Source organism: Crinia signifera, chromosome 1 (genome assembly GCF_055691185.1).
Source record: "Crinia signifera chromosome 1, ASM5569118v1, whole genome shotgun sequence".
Classification (NCBI taxonomy): Eukaryota; Metazoa; Chordata; class Amphibia; order Anura; family Myobatrachidae; genus Crinia; species Crinia signifera.
Genome location: NC_139217.1, coordinates 355,013,763 through 355,032,632, shown reverse-complemented (window position 1 = coordinate 355,032,632; position 18,870 = coordinate 355,013,763). Strand labels below are relative to the sequence as shown.

Below are 18,870 nucleotides of genomic sequence, written 5' to 3'. Positions count from 1 at the left end.
CATTGTGCCTGACGTTGCAGCTGGGTATGCATTAACATGTGTCCACCCAGTTGTAATATCAGTCACTGGTGGCCTCTGCAGCTAGTTTACTCCAATCACCTGTACAGTATGCAATATGTCAGCGAAAGACGTCATACACAGACATATCTCTGGTAAATACTAAACAACACACCCACAATATACCTGCCCTTCAATTCATCAGCCAAAATATTAGCCAGAAAATTATATATATTTATATTACAAAAGACAAGTAAGGAGACAAAAAGGCGTCACATAGATCCTATGTGACACCTTTATTACCAGTCTACCAGTGCCACCTCTCCTTACTTCTCTTTTGTACATACTACATCGTTGAGGGCAGCTGTTGTCGCCACCGGAGTGCTGGACCGCCTACACCATATTCATATTACATGTATATTTCTGTTTGTTGCATCCTTGTCAGTCATGTTCTGTGTTTGTGTTCCAGGGATGGCTTCTCTTGCTTACAGTGTGTGCAGTGGGCATTGGAGGTACATTCCAGTATGGGTACAACCTCTCCTTCATCAATGCCCCCACCATAGTGAGTATGCTTTGTTCTTTAAGTATTGCAAATGTCCATGTTCCAATACTAAAATAATTCCTAACTTACAAAGTGGTATGCCCCTTTTACATTCCAATGCGTAATGCTCGTTCTCTCACACTGATTGTAGCATATCCAAAGATTTGTGAATGAATCTTGGCTGGAGAACAGAGGACCACAGTTGGAAAGCTGGACAATCACTCTTATCTGGTCCATAATTGTGTCTGTGTACCCCCTGGGGGGGTTCATAGGAGCGCTAATTGCAGGTCCCATGGCTATCAGGCTGGGAAGGTAACACACACTTTTATTCTTTATCCTAATGTAGCTTCTGTCTGTCTGTAACCAGATCTTTACTGTAGATCACCCTATTAAAGATCTAAACAGAGAACATATCCTGCAGTGGTTTACCAAGGAGTAAAGTTACTTCCTGTTTTTGCTTTGCTTCTAATTCTGAGCTGCATCAAAGTTCAAGTCGTATGTATACTAGGTGTATCTGGACCTGCATCAATCGGCACCATTATTCCAGCTGAAAGTGTAACATATGTTTTAGGACCAAAGTTAATTTGATCTCTAATAGCATTATTCTTAACAAACTTACAACCACATATAAGGTTCCACTGGCATATATATATATATATATATATATATATACATACACACTGTATAAACCTGTGCATGCACCAGTGCGTGATGCCCACACTCTGCACCCATATAATTATACTTACCTTTCAGGAGTCTCACGTCAGCCAGCTCTGCAAATAAAAAAATCACCTGAAAATGTAAAGTCGGCTCAAAGCCAGAGTCTACTGCGCTGCCTGAAAGTAGGGGGCCGTACAGAACCTGCACATGGGCCTCCTCTCTTAAATTGACCCAGCTGTTTTACTCCTTTTAGTTTTATTTATAAACGCCAATTTTTTTCAGTTTTTATTGCACTTTAGATAGTATAATATTGTACTCTCAAATTAAAATATAGAACAATTAAACAATTAGAGATAAAAAATTAATCGTAGAATAATTTTAGCCAAATGTAATCTAAATATTTGACTTCATTAAAGTAGCCACCTTTTGCCAATATAAGCACCGAAAACATTTGTGGCATGGACATACTGTATATGGATATAAGGTTCACTCGCTGACTGATATAACACTGCTGCTAAGATTTTCTTTGTTAGGGTGCTCCCAACACCCCAAGTTAAATAGTAGTAATACAGTGTTTGCAAGAGTACCTCAGGCACTGTGGTTATCAGATAGCATTTGTTAATTCTATATAAAAATATATATGAAGTCACAAGAGAAAACATTGATAAAATTTTTAATAAGATTAATAAATTGTTATAAATTTCAAAAAATTCAATGTCCATAAACATAGTAAGATGGTGTAACGGTTGATGGTGGTGAGTATCACTTGGGATAATTAGCAGAGCTATGCCAAGCTCATTTTTAAGGATGAACGTGGACTTCTGTAGGATCTCAGTTTAAATAGGTTCTAAAGTGCATAACCAGAGGTAACATTTTCGCGACCAAAATTGTGGGTGCAGCAACTTCCATTTTTGTGGGCAAGACCAAGTGCCACAGAAATGGGGCAGGCAATGTCAAAAAACAATATGTGGTGCTGATGGAAGTCTTCCTTTGGCCCCAAATCTTCAGAAGAAATGGGCCCATTAGTTTAGTGTTGAAAAGACGTCAAACTCATCCGGAAGTGAGTCACCGCAACTTCAGTTTCTAAACTCACCATGTGTCTGTCCTATTCACTTCGACGGAGTGGTGAAAATCCTTTAATAAAACATCCATGTAGGTCCAATTTCTTGAAATTAAAAGGACAGTAGTTTCTTAATGGATGTTTATGGAATGATAACACTGTAGGTTTGCAGGCTGCATGTGTGCAGCTAAATTAAAGTAAACCCTTTCTCTGTCCCCTGTTGCCTAATATATTTCTTCTTTGTTCTTGAATGTTTTTAATAAATTCAAATTTTAGAATATTATTTTTTATTTTGTTGTTCAAAAACTGTACAGCAGTTTTGCAATTCTTTACTTCTCACTGTTGGAACTTAGGGGCAGATGTATTAAGCCTTAACAAAAGATAAATGCAACGGTGATAAATAGAGATAAACGCCCAGCCAATCACCTGCTAACTGCCATGTTACAGGGTGTGTTTGAAAAGTCAGTAAGGAGCTGATTGGCTGGACGTTTATCTCTCTTTATCACCCTTGCATTTACTCTTGATACATCTGCCCCTTAATAAGAAAAATAATATATAAAAAGAACAACAATGCTAGTTAAAAGCATTTATACAATATTGTATAAAATACTGTTTTATGCTTTAACATAGCAATATGGTTTGGTTTGATGGTTCTGCGCTGTGGTATAAAAGCAGCCTTTTTATATAATAGATTGATGCAGGAATTTGTAAAAAGCGCTAAAAAGGTTAATTTAAAATATGTAGGTATGAATATATTATATATCGAGTGGTACCTGTAAAAGAATTGGCATTAGTAGTAATGTTTACATCCTTTTGGGGAAGATATATATGAAGTTGGATGATGCTGGTACTGTCCCTGTACTAACCCTTACTTAGTTCCGGTGGTGGGGGTGTCTCCGTTGTGGCAGGGCGCAGTGTCAGGGCTGCCGCTTGATGTTGTTGCGGCTGTGTCACTGCGCGTCCGTAACTGCCAGAAGTCGGGAGTTTATCGGAAGTTGGCTGCGGCCGCCGGGCAGTGTTTCAGGGCAGGACTGGGAGCAAGTGTCATTGTGCTCCTCGTGGGTCCTAACATAGCATTAGGCACGTATTCATAAATATGTGGCAAATCTCCCTAACAGAATAATGTATTTAATAATCACCCATATAGGACTGAATTATACTAGGAATGAATGCCTTGGGGGGGGGGGGGGGGCGGGCGCAGCGAGCCCCGCGAGGGGACGCGGAATACATGTAAAGTAATACGCGTCCGCTCGCCACGCTTCGGGCTCGGTGGCTCCCTGCGCTCGCCACACTATATAAAATCAACTCCACGCCGACGTGGATAGTGGGGGTATGAAAAGGTCTTAGGACGCGTACCGCCGCCCCTCGCGGGCTCGCTGCGCATGCCACGGTTCGGTTTCACGTTCATAGTGGGGGTGCATTTAACATTCTAAGCCCCCATTAGAGTGCTTATACAATTAAACATCGTATAGGGGGCTTATACAATTTTAAATCGCATCGCAGTGCATCGGGTGTATGGTATGCGATGCGTGCGACCAAATATCGTGGGTGCCGTGCTAGTACACAAGTACCCTCCTCCCTCCCTATATATTTTTTTAATTTAAATGATCCACCCCCAGACCTGGAGTTCCTGGAACTTGGTTTACAGAAAAACAGTAGATGGAGGTTAGATATGTAGTTTCTTGAGGGTTTAACACCTTTCATGCATAATAATCTGCTAAATGCTTCTTTTCTTCATGCTTTTATTATTTATTGGGGTGTTTGTCATGGGATGAGGGTCTCGCTTCCTGCTACAGCATTGTGTTCCTTTCTCTGCAGAAAGAAGTCTCTGCTCTACAACAACCTGTTTGTTGTTCTCTCTGCAATTCTATGTGGGTTCAGCCGCTATGCAAGTAGTTTTGAAATGATCATATTGGGGAGAGTATTATCTGGAGTGAATTCAGGTGATCATTGTTTATTCTACATTGGATGGTTTTCTGGATATACTAAATAACTGGCTTATGAGAGGAGTTATGGTATTTACAGCTAGTCCTTTTTATCTCTGTGTGACTGTTCCTCTTGTTCCTTTCCAGGAGTGAGCATGAATATCCAGCCTATGTACCTCGGAGAAAGCGCCCCTAAGCATCTACGTGGCACAGTAGCTCTGTCCTCCGCAGTCTTTACTGCTCTTGGATTAGTGTTGGGACAGATCGTGGGACTCAGGTAGCACAGAGGAAAGGAAACTGGGATGTAAAAATGAAACCTTAAAAGCTTTTTATAGATTTGAGGAATGTTTATATGTACAGTATATGAAAGTGGAAAATACTGACTAAATACTGACTAAATACAAACATTGGGCCTGATTCGGTATAAATTGCAGTTTTGATCAGATAGAAAAACTGCAACTGCAGTCTCTCGCATGGTGGGGGCTGCCCAGCGCAGGAAAAGTCCCTAAGTACAATGCGTTCGCAAATCATATTGCAATTGCTTCACAGAAATCTCTGCAGTTGCAACGGTAAGGATAACCGCCTGGCTGCGAAGGCAGTCACTGCCCCATCATTTTTCAGCTTGCAGCAGCTGTGTGTGATCTCAGGCAGCCTCCCTAAAAACAGTCTGGACACCACTGCATTGTCTGGATCCTGCACCCTAAATGCTGCATTGCCGCCCCCGCTGCCAATCAAACAGGATGTGATCGCAATATGGTGATGATTTTGGTTGGTTTGCAAAAGCAAGCAAGCCCCTTCTTTAATGGACAAAATTATGTGCACTGCAGGTGGGGCAGATGTAACAAGAGTTACATTTGGGTGAGTTATTTTGTTTCTGCGCAGAGTAAATACTGGCTGCTTTATTCTTACACTGCAATTTAGATTTCAGTTTGAACACACCCCACCCAAATTTAACTCTTTCTGCACATGTTACGTTAGCCCCACCTGCAGTGCAGCATGGTTTCGTACATTAAAGAAGGAGTTTGCTTTTGCAAACCTACCAGAATCACCCCCTGAGAGTGTTGCACATGGGCAATCACAATATTGTGATTTTCAATGTTCTTCATCTGATACTGAATTGGGCCAATTGTCTTATCTAATTGGCAAACTGTGTCTAAAAGAGGGTGGTATTGTTTCTTAAAGAAAAGACAGATGTTTTTTAAGGGAAAAGCATAACGCCATTTATATGGAGGGAAGGCAGGTAACTGTAATTAAAAATTGGTATTTTGAAATGCATAGAACAGTTTCTATAAAGATTATTTGTGTAGTATTATATAAATGTATGTATAGTTAGTATATTTTTCCCATAAAAAAGTATCTGGGCAAAGCTTTGAATCATGGTGTTGTGTCATCTTAGAGAGATACTGGGCAGTGAAGAGTTTTGGCCTCTTCTTCTAGCAAGCAATGTGGTACCTGCCATCCTGCAAATGCTGATTCTTCCTTGGGTTCCGGAAAGCCCCCGCTATTTATTAATTGATCTGAAGGACAAGGATGGATGCATACATGGTGAGGATAATGACATTAACTTGCCAAGTTGATTTGTTTTTTAAATAGATTGGGTTAGTTAATGCAGGTCATACATCAGTCCGACAAATCCTCAATGCTGATCCAATTCATAAATCGGTGGAATCCGTTGATCAGCAATTTCTTGGATGATCAGCAAAATACAACAAATTAAAAGTCTCCAGACTCATCAATTCCAATCAGTTTTGGGTTGGAATTGACTAAGGGGCCCATTTATTAAAATTGTGAAATTATTGGCGTTTAGAAAGTGTAAATATCGATTAAACTCGCATTGCGATAAATCCGTTTATCGTACAAATGTAACAACATTCGGCAGCCGAGACAGAGCTTCCGTTAATGCCCTGTCCCTGCGAATCCCGTTCGCGGCTGTATCGCAGGTCTTTTCGCATCTGAGACACTGTTTAGCACAGCCACACAGCTGCAGGACGGAAGGAGAAGGGGGCGGGGTCTCCAGAAGAAGCAAGCCTGGCTGGAAGGGACCTGGCCTGCATGCAGTAAAACGCTATTAAAATGCCACACTCACAGATGATTTTTAAAGTAGTGTCTGTGTGCACAGTGAGTCACAGGAGGACTCTTGTTCCGAGAGCAGGAGTGGGGGAGAGCGGGTCACTGACGGAGCTAATGGTGATCTCTCTCCTTTGCTGCCTGTCAGTGATGTACGGCAGCATGGGGGAGAGAGGGGGGCAGCGCTTTAATGAACTCTTCCTCGGCCAGCAATTGAGCTTACACAGGGCAGCCTGTGTGGGACTCTGATCCACAGCAGGAAGGGAAGGAAGCATGTGTGGGACAGCGCTACATACATTTGGAGTAGGTAAGCTCCGTCTCTTCACCATCCCCATCCCCTTCTTTACCCTGCGCTGCTGATCTGCTGTACATGTCAATATACAGCAGGTCTCACTGCAGACATATATATATAATTCCCTGTTTAATTTAGTATCACTCTGCCTGTGCTCCAAGTCCTGCTATAAAGCAGTCCCCAGCAGCAGTGAGGAGGGGGGACAGGAGAGAATAAGATGGAGCTGCAGGCCAGGGATCTCTCCCCCCATACAGTGAACAGAAGCTTCAGCAGCAGAGGCAGACTGATTACATTAATAAAAGGTCTCTATATTCCCCTGAGTGTTAAACACACAAATAGGGGAGAGAGGAGGAGGGGGCTGCTATATAACAGGCTGTTAGAGCAGCTTCATCACAAATGTAGACAAACACACACACACAGGGATAACGCCACTAAGAAGTGGCGATATTATCACTAAGCAGCCTAAGCAATTCATTTTACAATTGAAGTTTGATAAATATGAGTTGTTCACATTTCCCATTGCAAGTATGTGAACTGCGAATTACTTACTTAAAAATTGCGAAAATATATTTTAAGTCTAAAGTTTTGCGAAAAGACTAACAATTCATAGTTAATACATTTAGGTGATACTAAAATAATGCGAAAAGGGTGCGAAAACACCCGTTATCACATTATTTTAGTAAAAATAATATTGATAAATCGGCCCCTAAGTCTAGATTGACTAACATGTTGGATTTTGCCAATTTTTACAGAAAATCGGTGGCACAACATAGGATTGTGCCAGTTGCTTTCTGATGTATGGGCTTGTACAAGGGAAAGAATTCACATTTCAAAATATCTTCTGACACAATTCCTATTTGTTCTATTTGTTATTCCTTGTAGCACTGCAGCAGCTGCGTGGGAAATGTGATGTTAGCATTGAGTTGGAAGAGATGATGGAGGAGCAGGCGGCCATCAGAGGCCAAAGCCCAAAGGGCCTGTTTGATGTTATCCAGGCCCCATCTCTACGAAAGCAGCTTCTCATTATAGTGGTTCTCAGCAGTGCCATGCAACTGTGTGGGAATGACTCGGTACGTTGCAATCCACCCATTTACCCTCATAATTTCTATGTTTAAATGCCTTCCCTATTCATTTTATTTCTGTGAACTTTTTAGTACAGTATCGGCAAATTATCATGTATTACTGAAAATCAATACAAGCTCATGTTTTCTCTTTTTCTCTTTCTCCCATTTCTAATCTTTTGTAATTAGTTTTCTCCCTTTGTCTATCGCCAAATAACTCCTCTATATATCTCCACCTCATGCTTTGTCTCCCTAGATGTATTTCTATGCATCCTATATATTTGCAGCAGCTGGCATCCCATATGAGACAATTCAGTATGCAGTGATTGGCACAGGAAGCTGCGAACTCCTCACTTCAATCACATCTGTGAGTATTAATATGATGATAATAATAATCCACTGTATATCGACAACATAACGGAAAGTATCCTATTATAAAACTTCAGTTTTTCACTGTTTTTCCTGACATTTTTCCAGTTTTTTATCAGTCTGTCCTATAGAATTGTCAGATGAAAGATCTGTTTTTGCCTGAAAATGCACAGGTGTATTTTCGACTGAAGTGTAAAAAGGGCTGCTCTTCAGGGATTTGACTTCACCTGCCTGAGACAGGTTAAAAAAAAATCCCTGATAAACTGCAGCCTCTGTCAGCTTATTGTAGCTAATTAGATAGCCCCAAGCAAGACTATTACCCACAATCAGCGGTCACAGGTAATAGGATATCCTTCATAATACAGTAAACACAAACAATATTTTGTTTTGTCCACTTACGGTCTGATAACCGGTTCTGCCTGACATCTCTTCACAGATTACACATGATGAAGTAACACTGTTTATTTTCCAGACTTTGTTCATTGACCGCATTGGGCGACGAGTGCTGGTTATTGGAGGATACAGCATGATGTCTGTGTGGGCTGTGGTTTTTATGGTGGCTTTATCTTATCAGGTATATGGTCTGCACATGTCCACGTGTCACTGTCACTGGGGAACAATTCTGAAATGCGGTTTATATGTTAGAAAAAATGCCATAATCTAGAGTGAAAATGTTGTCTAATTTTTGTATAACCATTTGTCTTGTACAGTGAACAATATAAAAGCAAATGTGTATGAATTGCATCCAGTTGTCTCTTGTCTAACTAATATTATAAGAACGTAGGGTCCCAAATTGGCGCTAAATCTACAGAACCGATTTTCACAAAACTTTGGCATTTTATAGTGGAAACTCTTAAACCTACGCTTTGTTTCATCTCAATCCGTCATTTAAAGCTGAGCAATAAAAAAAAAAAAATTTTGGCATGAATAATGCAAGAGACGGATGTGGCTCCATGCGCAAGGTCGGCAAGGGGTGGGGATAAAGGTCTTTTGGGCCCGCATTAATTTAAAATTGAGTAAATAGGGGCAGAAGAGTTGTGCTGGTAGAAGCTACTTTTCTTTAAATAATTACATATTTTTTAAGAATTTATAGAATTAATTACAGTTCACTTCTGCAAAGATTAACATTTTTGGATTTCTCAGTAATGGCTAAACATTAATGTCTGAGCACTGCCCCTAGTGGATTGACTGTGCTTTATTCTTCAGAAGGTGAACACAACCTTAGCACTTGTAAAATAATATTGCAATATATTTGAAAGCTTTAAACAAATGTAAGACAGAACATGAACATCTGTTAAACTTGTTTATATTGTGAAGTATTTTAACTGCATATGTACAGTATTAGTGATTTATTGGTCACTGTTTTGACAAGTGGTTAAGCGGTATCCAACTTCCAGAAGTTAAAGCCCCACTAAAGTGTTTTCCTCTTTTGCAGGAACAAGTCAGCTGGATACCATATCTGAGCATGGTCTGCATTTTTTGCTATATCTTGAGCTTTGGCATTGGCCCAGGTAAATATAGAAATTCAGACACTATGGGGTATATGTACTAAGCTTTGGTGAGAAAAAAATGGAAGGAGATAAGGAACGGACCAACCAGCTCCTGTCATTTTTCAAAACACTGTAACATTCACAAGCTGATTGGCTGGTACTTTATCCCCATCCACTTCATTTTTCTCCAAGAGATAGTACATAGAACCTATGTTCTCACCATCCTAATGCCAGGTCTTTATAACTCACTGGAGTACATTTGATAAATCCCTGTTTGGTAAGGTAACAGATGGTAAAATAGATATACAGATGTGACCATGTACATATATCCTTTTGTTTTAAACTGCCCTTCTATTGACTTGTAGTGCCAACCATCTTTTTTGCGACTTTTTCCATGAAATAGTGTCTTATTTACAAAACAAAGCAAATACGATGCTCAATCAGCTCCTCCTGATTAAAATAATAAGCAGCATGTCTTTACTCAGTGTGTGACTGCGGTTGTATCTGCATAAGAGATGCTATGTTACTGTTTTCGAGGAAAACACTGTTGTAATGTTCAATTTCTTATGCCAATTCCAAACTCCTATTCACTCTATTTTGCAAATAAGATGCTGTTTAATGGAACAGTCACATTAAAGACACCCGGTGCTACAGTCACACAGAACTCAAGTATTATGTATAAGGCGACTTATATGGCAAGGATAGATGTATATGGACACATCTGTAACCATACATATGACAAAGCTTATCTATGCTGGAAGAGATTCTTCCCCCTCCTTCATGACAGTTGATCGCCATAAAGTACCATGTTCATTTTGTAGAAATAGAATTCCTGTGACCGTGCTTCACAGTTCTTCTATGAGAGTTACATATCACATACACACTATGCGATAAAGGCAGACGATATGCACACTAATTATAGCTTTAAACAGTGCATATAGTTCAGTGGACGCTATGGAAAGCCGCCCACCCCATTGCTCATCTGCTGGTAATACCAGCAGACGAGCGGCTGGACCAGCGAAGATGCGGAGTGCGCATTAGCACTCACCGCTGCCCCGTACACACTGGGTGGCTTTCCAGCTGAAAGCAGCCCAAACTAGTAAACAGCTGCTTTCAGCTCAAAGTCGCCCAGTGTGTATGGGCCTTTAATCATTTATTCTGTATCTCCAGGGAGTTCAAAGGAAATTGTTAACGATATCATTAGCTGCCTTAATCGCACAGTGTGTATGGCAGCTTTACACCTTACAAAATGTCTTGTTTTACTTACCCAGCTTTACACCTTATCCTGAGATCACCTATTTGGAGGAGAATGTAATATTTTGATTTAGCAAAAATATATATATATTTTTTAAGTTCGACCATGATCATAATTTTTATTTCCACATTTAGAAAAGTGTTACAATTGAGAAACTGTTTCATATACACTTATGTCCTGATACTGCACATCATTTCTGCAGTCACGCCAAACGCCCCCTCTCTGAAGCAAGGTTCCAAGAGACTCTCCTAGCAGTTTTTTTTTTTTCAACTTTCATCCCCGAAAAAATCATCTTAGTTGCGCAATGCGGCTAGGATTAATTTGATATGCAACACTTCTACATCTGTTTGTGACTGAGTCTGATTCTGTATACAAAGTTCTACAATGTAGCAGCCCCAGCTTTTTTCCAATACAATTTCTGTTGTGCTCTGAATACACAGTCATACTCCTTTCACACCGCACAAATAACCTGGGTCGATCCCATGTTTTTATCGTGTGAAATGACCATGTTGAATATTCCAGGTCCAGCAACCCGGCAATCCGACCAGGGATAAAAGCAGTGTTATTCCCGGACCGGCCCCGGTTGCTGGGCAGTGTGAATGGAAAACAAAGGTTGTGTTCACTTCTATGGAGGAGGCAGCTGCGTCACCTTAGTGCTGCCTCCTCCCCCTGCCCCTGCCTGATGTGCTGCTGCTCCACCCCCTGAAGGACATCAGCGACCCGGCAATGAGCAGCAAACAACGCAAATGCCGGGTCATTCCTGTATTCAAATTCCAGGTGCGACCTGGCATTTGTGATGTGAAAGGCGTATCAGTCACACACAATGGGCCTAATTTAGCATGGATTGCGATCAAAAAGTCACCACCCAGAGAGAATAAATAAATGCCCCTTGCAGATTTGCAAATAGCGATGCATTCGCAGATCCATTAGCAAAAACTGAAATATCGAAGATTAATTTAATTTGATTAATAACCCCATAGTGTCTATTCTCTAGTCTACTCTATAGGATGGTTGAGGATAAGAATGCCTCCTTGCCAAGTTTCTCAAAGGAGAGGGATAACTAACGTATCAGTTAATGCTGGAGCGCAATAGCAAGGTGCGGTTTGCACTTATATCACCCGGGTGTCACATAATTCATGCTAGAAATACCCCAACCCTGTTATATCTGAGTATCTGTGAAGAAAGTTTATTCTTGCTGATAATAGCCAACCATAATTTAATCTGTACAAGAAAAATCAAATGAGCTGATTGGCTGTGATGGGCAACAACATCCTTTCTGCACAGTTTTCATTGTACTTTCATTGTGCGGTTTCAGGATACTAATAACTTAAATGTATGTTTCTAAACTACTAGCTGGAGTTACTGGCTTGATTCCATCTGAGATATTTGACCATATGGCTCGCCCAGCTGCATACATGATCTATGGCTCCCTCATGTGGTTCATGCTGTTTGTGGTGGGTCTGCTTTTTCCTTTCATTGTGGTAAGTGTAAATTCTTGATATTTGTGTTGCATTGTTTTTTTTTTATACTTGTAGCCTGCCAGGGTAATGAAGCTTAAATTGTAGGTAACACTTAGCAGCAGAATACAGCTGAGATGTGGGGAAGCAGAGGAGCAGTCTGCATGTTACCAGGGGCAAGTAGTCAGTGGTAGAGATTAATGAACACAAGTGAGAAGAGTTGGGTATAGTCAGTAGATGGTAGGAGAGGAGAGAAGAGGGATGTGGGAACAGGAGGGGAGAGGGCCCTGCTCCAAGGAGCTTACAGTCTAGAGGGAGGGGGAGACAGACAGGCAATAAGTGAGCATGGCAGGAATGCCCAGGACATAAAGTGTTAGGTAGGGAGAGAGGCCTCTATACTAGGTTATGCTAGTAGTCTAGCAGTGACTATGTGGACAGCACAATGCAGACAGATTGTAATATGATGGTATACGGTCACTAGGTCGACAAGAGGAAGGTCGACATGCATTGGGTGGGGTCGACCACTGAAGGTCGACATGATGTTAGGTCGACAGGGTAATTATGTTGAAACATACATTAGGTGGACATAGGGAAGGTCGACAGTCAAAAGGTCGACATGTGCCAACAGCATGACGAGGGTATACAGTGCACTTTTTTAGAGTCCATGTTGACTGTGTCGACATTCGGGATAAAAAAAGAGAAAAACCCCATGTCGACCTTTTACTGTCGACCTTGCCCGTGCCGGCTGAATGCTTGTGCCGACCTAACCCAATGTAGACCTTCAGACATGTCGACCTTGATGCATGTCGACCCTATGACCCATACCCAATATGGCACAGCATTTTATTCAGGTTGGCAGTTTAACGCTAACTGAAGGTAAGAGAGAAATACAGTTATCCACTGGACTTCATCAGGAGTCCAGCGGACCTGCGTGAAGGACGTAAAAGCCTTGACTCCGATAAGCTGCCTGTCTTTTATTGAAATGTTTGAACATTTATTGTTCTTAAAATATAGTGTTTTATACAGTATTATACCATCGCGATCTGTCTCCTTTTCCCCATATATATCCATGAATGCTGATGGAATAAAATTAATTGGGAATAAAATCGAAAGGAACCTTCCAATTGGAGGCGGATTGTATCTATATCCATTTGTGATATCACATGTGGAATATGAGTGGTTTGGAACCATTAGAAAGGGTACACCTTAATTTTAAGGGTGCTATATTAATGGTGGAGGGATCTGAATCTGAAATCCCCTTAAATACTACACTAGGAGGCACCATTCTCATACTTTTTTGCAGTACAAATATAAATGTTTACATAATATCACTACCCAAACCCTATCAGTGTACGTATGTGCATTTTGACATGTAGGACTTATAATAATGCCACAAGTACTGTGCACAAGTGTTAGGCACATGTGCGGAAAATGCAACAAAATAGGAATGCTTTAAAAAATTTAAGTGTTAATAGTTTATTTTTATCAATTACCTAAATGCAAAGTGAATGATCAAAAAATCAAATCAATATTTAATGTGGCCACCCCTTGCCTTCAAATCAGCGTATATAATTTTTAAGCATTATTTTTTTTTTTCATTCAAAACAGAACAAGGAGGTACGCATATAAAATGCAATAATCACAGATATACAGATGGTAGCAAAAATATAACCTAGTCTATGCCTTAATACAAAAAAAAGAAAAAGTATAACAAAACTTAAAATAGGTACTGTAGATATAGAAAATGAATCTAGGAGGATTCCAAATATCATCTAGTCACTGTTATTTAAAAGCATTCTTAACTCTTTGTTGCATGTTTTTACATTTTTTATTTTAAATATTTTCATGCTTCTTTTGTATTGTATCTGGTGTTTGTGATTGTCAGCGACACGGCTGGACATTTGTGAACTAATCGCGTAATGTTGCTTTGTAGCAAATAATCCACAACATGGAACACTTGACTGTCTGTCCATGTAAGTGTTTTATAGTGAAATGTTTGGGTATGTAGCAAATTTGCAACAGTATGCAATAAAGGGTTAATTTGGCAACATTTTTTCCACATCTGCCTAAAGCCCCCCACACACGGGGTGACCCGGTCTCCGTGCTGAGCGTCAGGCTTAAGCACGATTTCTCAGCGATGCATACCACGATGTGCGTGGAGGAGTCTGTACAGCGGGGGCTTTGCCTATTGTTTGTAGGCAAAGTGCCATGATCTAGCAGGAAAGACAGTTCACATATTGTATTTTCCCGTGGGTGATGGCGACATGCGGGACCGCGCACCGCCGTCACCCGGAGCTATGTACACGGAGCCATCAGTGCTCCATTTCTAAGCGATCTAGTCAGATTGCTTAGAAATGGGGTGAGAATAGCCCCACATCATGTTTATTAAAGTTATAATACTGCCACGGATATGCATAACATTTAAGCTGTAAATTATACATCCTACTGTCCACATATTGAATGTTGATATATGGTTCATTGACAAAACTCATGTATCCCAAAAGGCCATTTATGGTAATAGAACCTTCTGCCTAGCTGTTACAGTTTGTTGGATAAACTCTCCACTATTCTATACCTAATGGCTGCCTTACTTTAAAAAACTGCTTTTGCTTTGTAAATATATAAAGCTTGGTTTATGGATTAATCTCCATTCCTTGCAGTTTCTATACACACATCTCTCATATTACACCTCAGACACAAAAGCTCTTTTATTATGCCAGCATCTGACCAATTCTCTTCCATTCCAGCAAGGACTCGGCCATTTCTGCTTTATACCATTTCTGGTAGTTTGTGTGAGTACTGCTGTGTATGTCTGGGTTTTCCTCCCAGAGACCAAAGGAAAAAGTATCTTAGAAGTCACAGAGGCATTTACAAACCATAGAGCTAAACCACATCGTGCAGAAAATGGCTATTGTGGACCTCAGGAAATCCAATCTACCTCCTTCTGAAATGAAAGGAACATTACCCAAGGTATTTCAAAAGGTGTGTTGTACCTATAAAACCATTAATGTGATTTGCAGCTGCTTCAGACTCTACATCCATTGCCTTTAATCTGAAGCTTCATTTGGAATTAAGAGGCAGGTAACATAAATGATCTGCTTGTCTCCTGATGTGCAAAGTTCAGTGTAGATCTGGTATGTGTTCTGCACAACTGGCTCGCAAGTTACCTCTTGCCAGAAATTAAGCTCAAATATCATCTGTCTGTCGCCCCTTCCCACTAGATTGTTAGCTCCTCTGAGCAGGGCCTGTTGTCAGAGCCCTCTTCTCCTCACATTTTACTTATTGCTCTCCCCTACTCAGCGGTCATCCTTGTCTGCATACTCTCCAGATGGCTATGACTCATCTCTATATATGGCTGCCAGCCCATAGTAGTTTACTGATAACTCCCTTGCTACTCATCGAGGGGTCGATCCTGTTAGGTCCGAAGGGTGCGAGGTGCCATTCGGGTACCATTTTCATGCATTTAAACGCTGAAAACGGAACCCGAATTAAGCCGATCTCGCACTTTACAGTGAACCGAATTCACTTAAAATTGCTTGAACCCCTGTAGAGGTGCACGCACTTTAAAAGCGAATTCAGCCCACCGTAAAGTGCGCCCGGCGCCATGATTATTCGCACTTGCGAATCATCCACACGGAATATGATCGACCTGACCTGATTGCACAGCTGCTAATCATTTGCAGTGTAAGCAATTATCGATAGACTGCGCAAGCACATGAATCGTAGCACACTAGCGCAAGGCCATCATGATGCAAAAAAATCCTGCTAATTACTTGTATCCCATCAGGACTGTCTTGAAATCTGGTGGGACTGCCATGCTATAGATTCCTATCCTTATGTATTTCTCCTATTAACCCTATAGGTTGTAAGCTTGCGAGCAGGGCCCTCCTACCTTTTTATTGGTCTGTTACTACCCAGTTTGTTTTATCACTGTTGTTTCCAATTGTAAAGCGCAACAGAGTATGCTGCGCCATATAAAAAACTATAAATAAAAAAAATAATCATTATTTTTTTATGGCTAGCCCACGCAAGTTACATAGAAACATAGAATTTGACGGCAGATAAGAACCACTTGGCCCATCTAGTCTGCCCCTTTTTTTAAACATGTTACCTCAAACCATATTTGATCCATATTTTTTTGTAAGGATATCAGTATGCTTATCCCAAGCATGTTTAAATTGTACTACTGTATTTGCGTCTACCACCTCTGATGGTAGGCTATTCCACTTATATACTACTCTTTCTGTGAAGTAATTCTTCCTCACATTTCCCCTGAATCTTCCTCCCTCTAGTTTCAGTGCATGTCCTCGTGTTCTGTTGCTCCTCTTCCTGTGAAGAATGTCTCCCACCTGTACCTTGTTAAAACCCTTGATATATTTGAAAGTTTCTATCATGTCCCCCCTTTCCCTTCTCTGCTCTAAAGTATACATATTAAGATCTTTTAGTCTTTCCTGGTACGTTTTGTGATGTAGGCCATGCACCATTTTAGTTGCCCTTCTTTGTACAGTCTCTAATGTATTTATATCCTTCTGGAGATATGGCCTCCAGAACTGAACACAATATTTTAGATGAGGTCGTACCAATGACCTATACAGTGGCATTATTACTTCTTTCTTTCTACTGCTGAGTCCTCTCCATATGCAACCAAGCATCTGACTTGCCTTCTTCATTGCTTTGTTACATTGCCTACCTGCCTTTAAGTCCCCTGAAATAGTGACACCTAGATCCTTCTCTTCCTCAGTAGTTTCCATTATAGTGCCATTTATACTATATTTAGTCTTTGGATTTCTGAGACCCAAGTGCATGATTTTGCATTTTTTGGCATTAAACTGTAGTTGCCATGCTCTTGACCATTCCTCTAATCTACCTAGATCATCAATTATTTGTTTTACCCCTCCTGGTGTGTCTACCCTGTTGCATACCTTTGTGTCATCTGCAAAAAGGCATATTTTACCCTCAATTCCATTTGCAATATCACCAATAAAGATATTAAAAAGCACCGGTCCAAGTACAGATCCCTGGGGTATTCCACTCGTAACCTTTCCCTCCTTTGACTGTACTCCGTTTACTACAACTCTCTGTTTTCTGTCCTGCAAGTTGTTTTACAAAAAGCCTGTGTTTAGGGGTGGTAACCGGTCATTTTCTGGGAGTGTCAGTGGAAAACGCAGGCGTGCCCAAGCATGTGCCCAAGTTACGGCCCAAATCTGACTGCTTCTATAGCAGCTGCTAAGTAAGTTCCAGGCTACGCACAGACTGCGCACATCGGAAAATTAATTTTACGTGGCGAGCGTCTAATTGCCAAACCGACTAATTCTCGCAAGCCAGGCTAAGCAATTCACAGGCCTGCACGGGGCGTGATGTCTTTCTGGCTGGGTGGTCTATACCTGATAAGCTCTGAAACTTGTGTTGACAACTAAAGACACCTGTGCTAAAACTCAAAAGCAGTGGCAGATGCGTATAAATCATCCTTCCGTCATTTTATTTTTCTTATTTTCCCTTTGCTTATCCTCATGTTTTATAGAGCTGCAAAAGTGTATTTTAATAGATATCTTTATTCACTTCTAATACAGTCTTCTTTGTGCCTTGTAGCAATCTGCACTAGTATCAACCTATTCAACCCTACCAACCTTCCTCACCAACAACAGCAGATCCTCTCCAAAACCATCTCTGTATCCATGTAAAGGACAGCAATGTACTATGCACTCAGATTGACAATGGATAAATGACAATCAAAGCATCGTGACTGTTCCAGAATTCTGCATCAAAAGAAAATTGCCTTAGTAGTACCTCAATTTAGTCTTCCTTTACCAAAATATTAAGTAATTCTAATGTATCATTATTACCAATAATGCTGCTTGCACGTTTTCTCAGTCAGGGCGTGAGTTATATTATTTATTGCTTAATGCAACTTTGTAATATATACACTGTACTATTTTCATTGTATCTGCTCTCCAATGCAGTAAATAACCCATTTTTAACCAATGTCTTCATGTTTTTTCTTAAACCATTAGTTTGAATTCACAAAGTTAAATTATTTTTCTTGAAGGAAATAGTTTTTCTGAATTGACAAAAGTTTATACTGTGAAAGTATTACAGAATTTCATAAAAGAATTGTAATGTTCACATAGTGTAAACATATGTAAAATTGAATGCACCCGTACTCCTTTACAGCATTTTAAACGGTGGCATAACTATAAGGGTGCAGGGGGGGCGCTTGTTATCGGGCCTTGCTGTTTGCATCATGTGGGGGTTTTTTCACTGCCGCAAGTTCCATGGAAGGCAAGCATGCTGGCAATAGGCAGAAGCTGGACACTATTAGTAGCAGGAACCGGGTGGGGGTGGGAATTTATATAAGGCAGTATGTGTGTATATATATATATATATATATATCTAGAGAAGGGCAGAAAAAAGGCGCTTCATGGTGTAGTATTTTAGATATGAAATTTATTTTAAAAATAGCAATCCAGGGTACAGGTTAACATGAACTCGTACCATGTGTTAAAACTCTGTGGACTGGGTACCACACGGCATGGGTTTTTAAAACCAAAGCCATAAACTGCTCACACTGTACCGAGACCTTGGTAACACTCGGAAACGCTGCAGAGCTGGCTTGCAGGGAAGCGTGCGGAGGAGAACCACGTTCAGGATACCAGTGACCAGAGTAGAAGGAGCGTCGTAGGCCACCCCCTGACGCGT

At 40.7% G+C, this 18,870-nt stretch overlaps 1 protein-coding gene across 3 annotated transcripts in view; it reads left to right on the top strand.

The window, feature by feature from the left end:
- SLC2A11 (solute carrier family 2 member 11) overlaps nt 1-18,152 on the top strand; it is a 78,395-nt gene extending 60,243 nt beyond the window's left edge. For 2 of the 3 annotated variants that reach the window (XM_083148758.1, XM_083148741.1), the window contains exons 4-15: nt 467-559; nt 690-850; nt 4,077-4,201; nt 4,331-4,460; nt 5,580-5,728; nt 7,425-7,612; nt 7,860-7,970; nt 8,445-8,546; nt 9,408-9,483; nt 12,071-12,198; nt 14,922-15,156; nt 17,764-18,152. In XM_083148758.1, coding sequence (XP_083004884.1) covers nt 467-559; nt 690-850; nt 4,077-4,201; nt 4,331-4,460; nt 5,580-5,728; nt 7,425-7,612; nt 7,860-7,970; nt 8,445-8,546; nt 9,408-9,483; nt 12,071-12,198; nt 14,922-15,122 — 1,464 coding nt within the window. In that variant the 3' untranslated portion in view covers nt 15,123-15,156; nt 17,764-18,152. The remainder of the gene's footprint in view (nt 1-466; nt 560-689; nt 851-4,076; nt 4,202-4,330; nt 4,461-5,579; nt 5,729-7,424; nt 7,613-7,859; nt 7,971-8,444; nt 8,547-9,407; nt 9,484-12,070; nt 12,199-14,921; nt 15,157-17,763) is intronic. The other variant, XM_083148749.1, reaches the window with a different exon arrangement.
- The last annotated feature ends 718 nt before the right edge of the window (nt 18,153-18,870 follow it).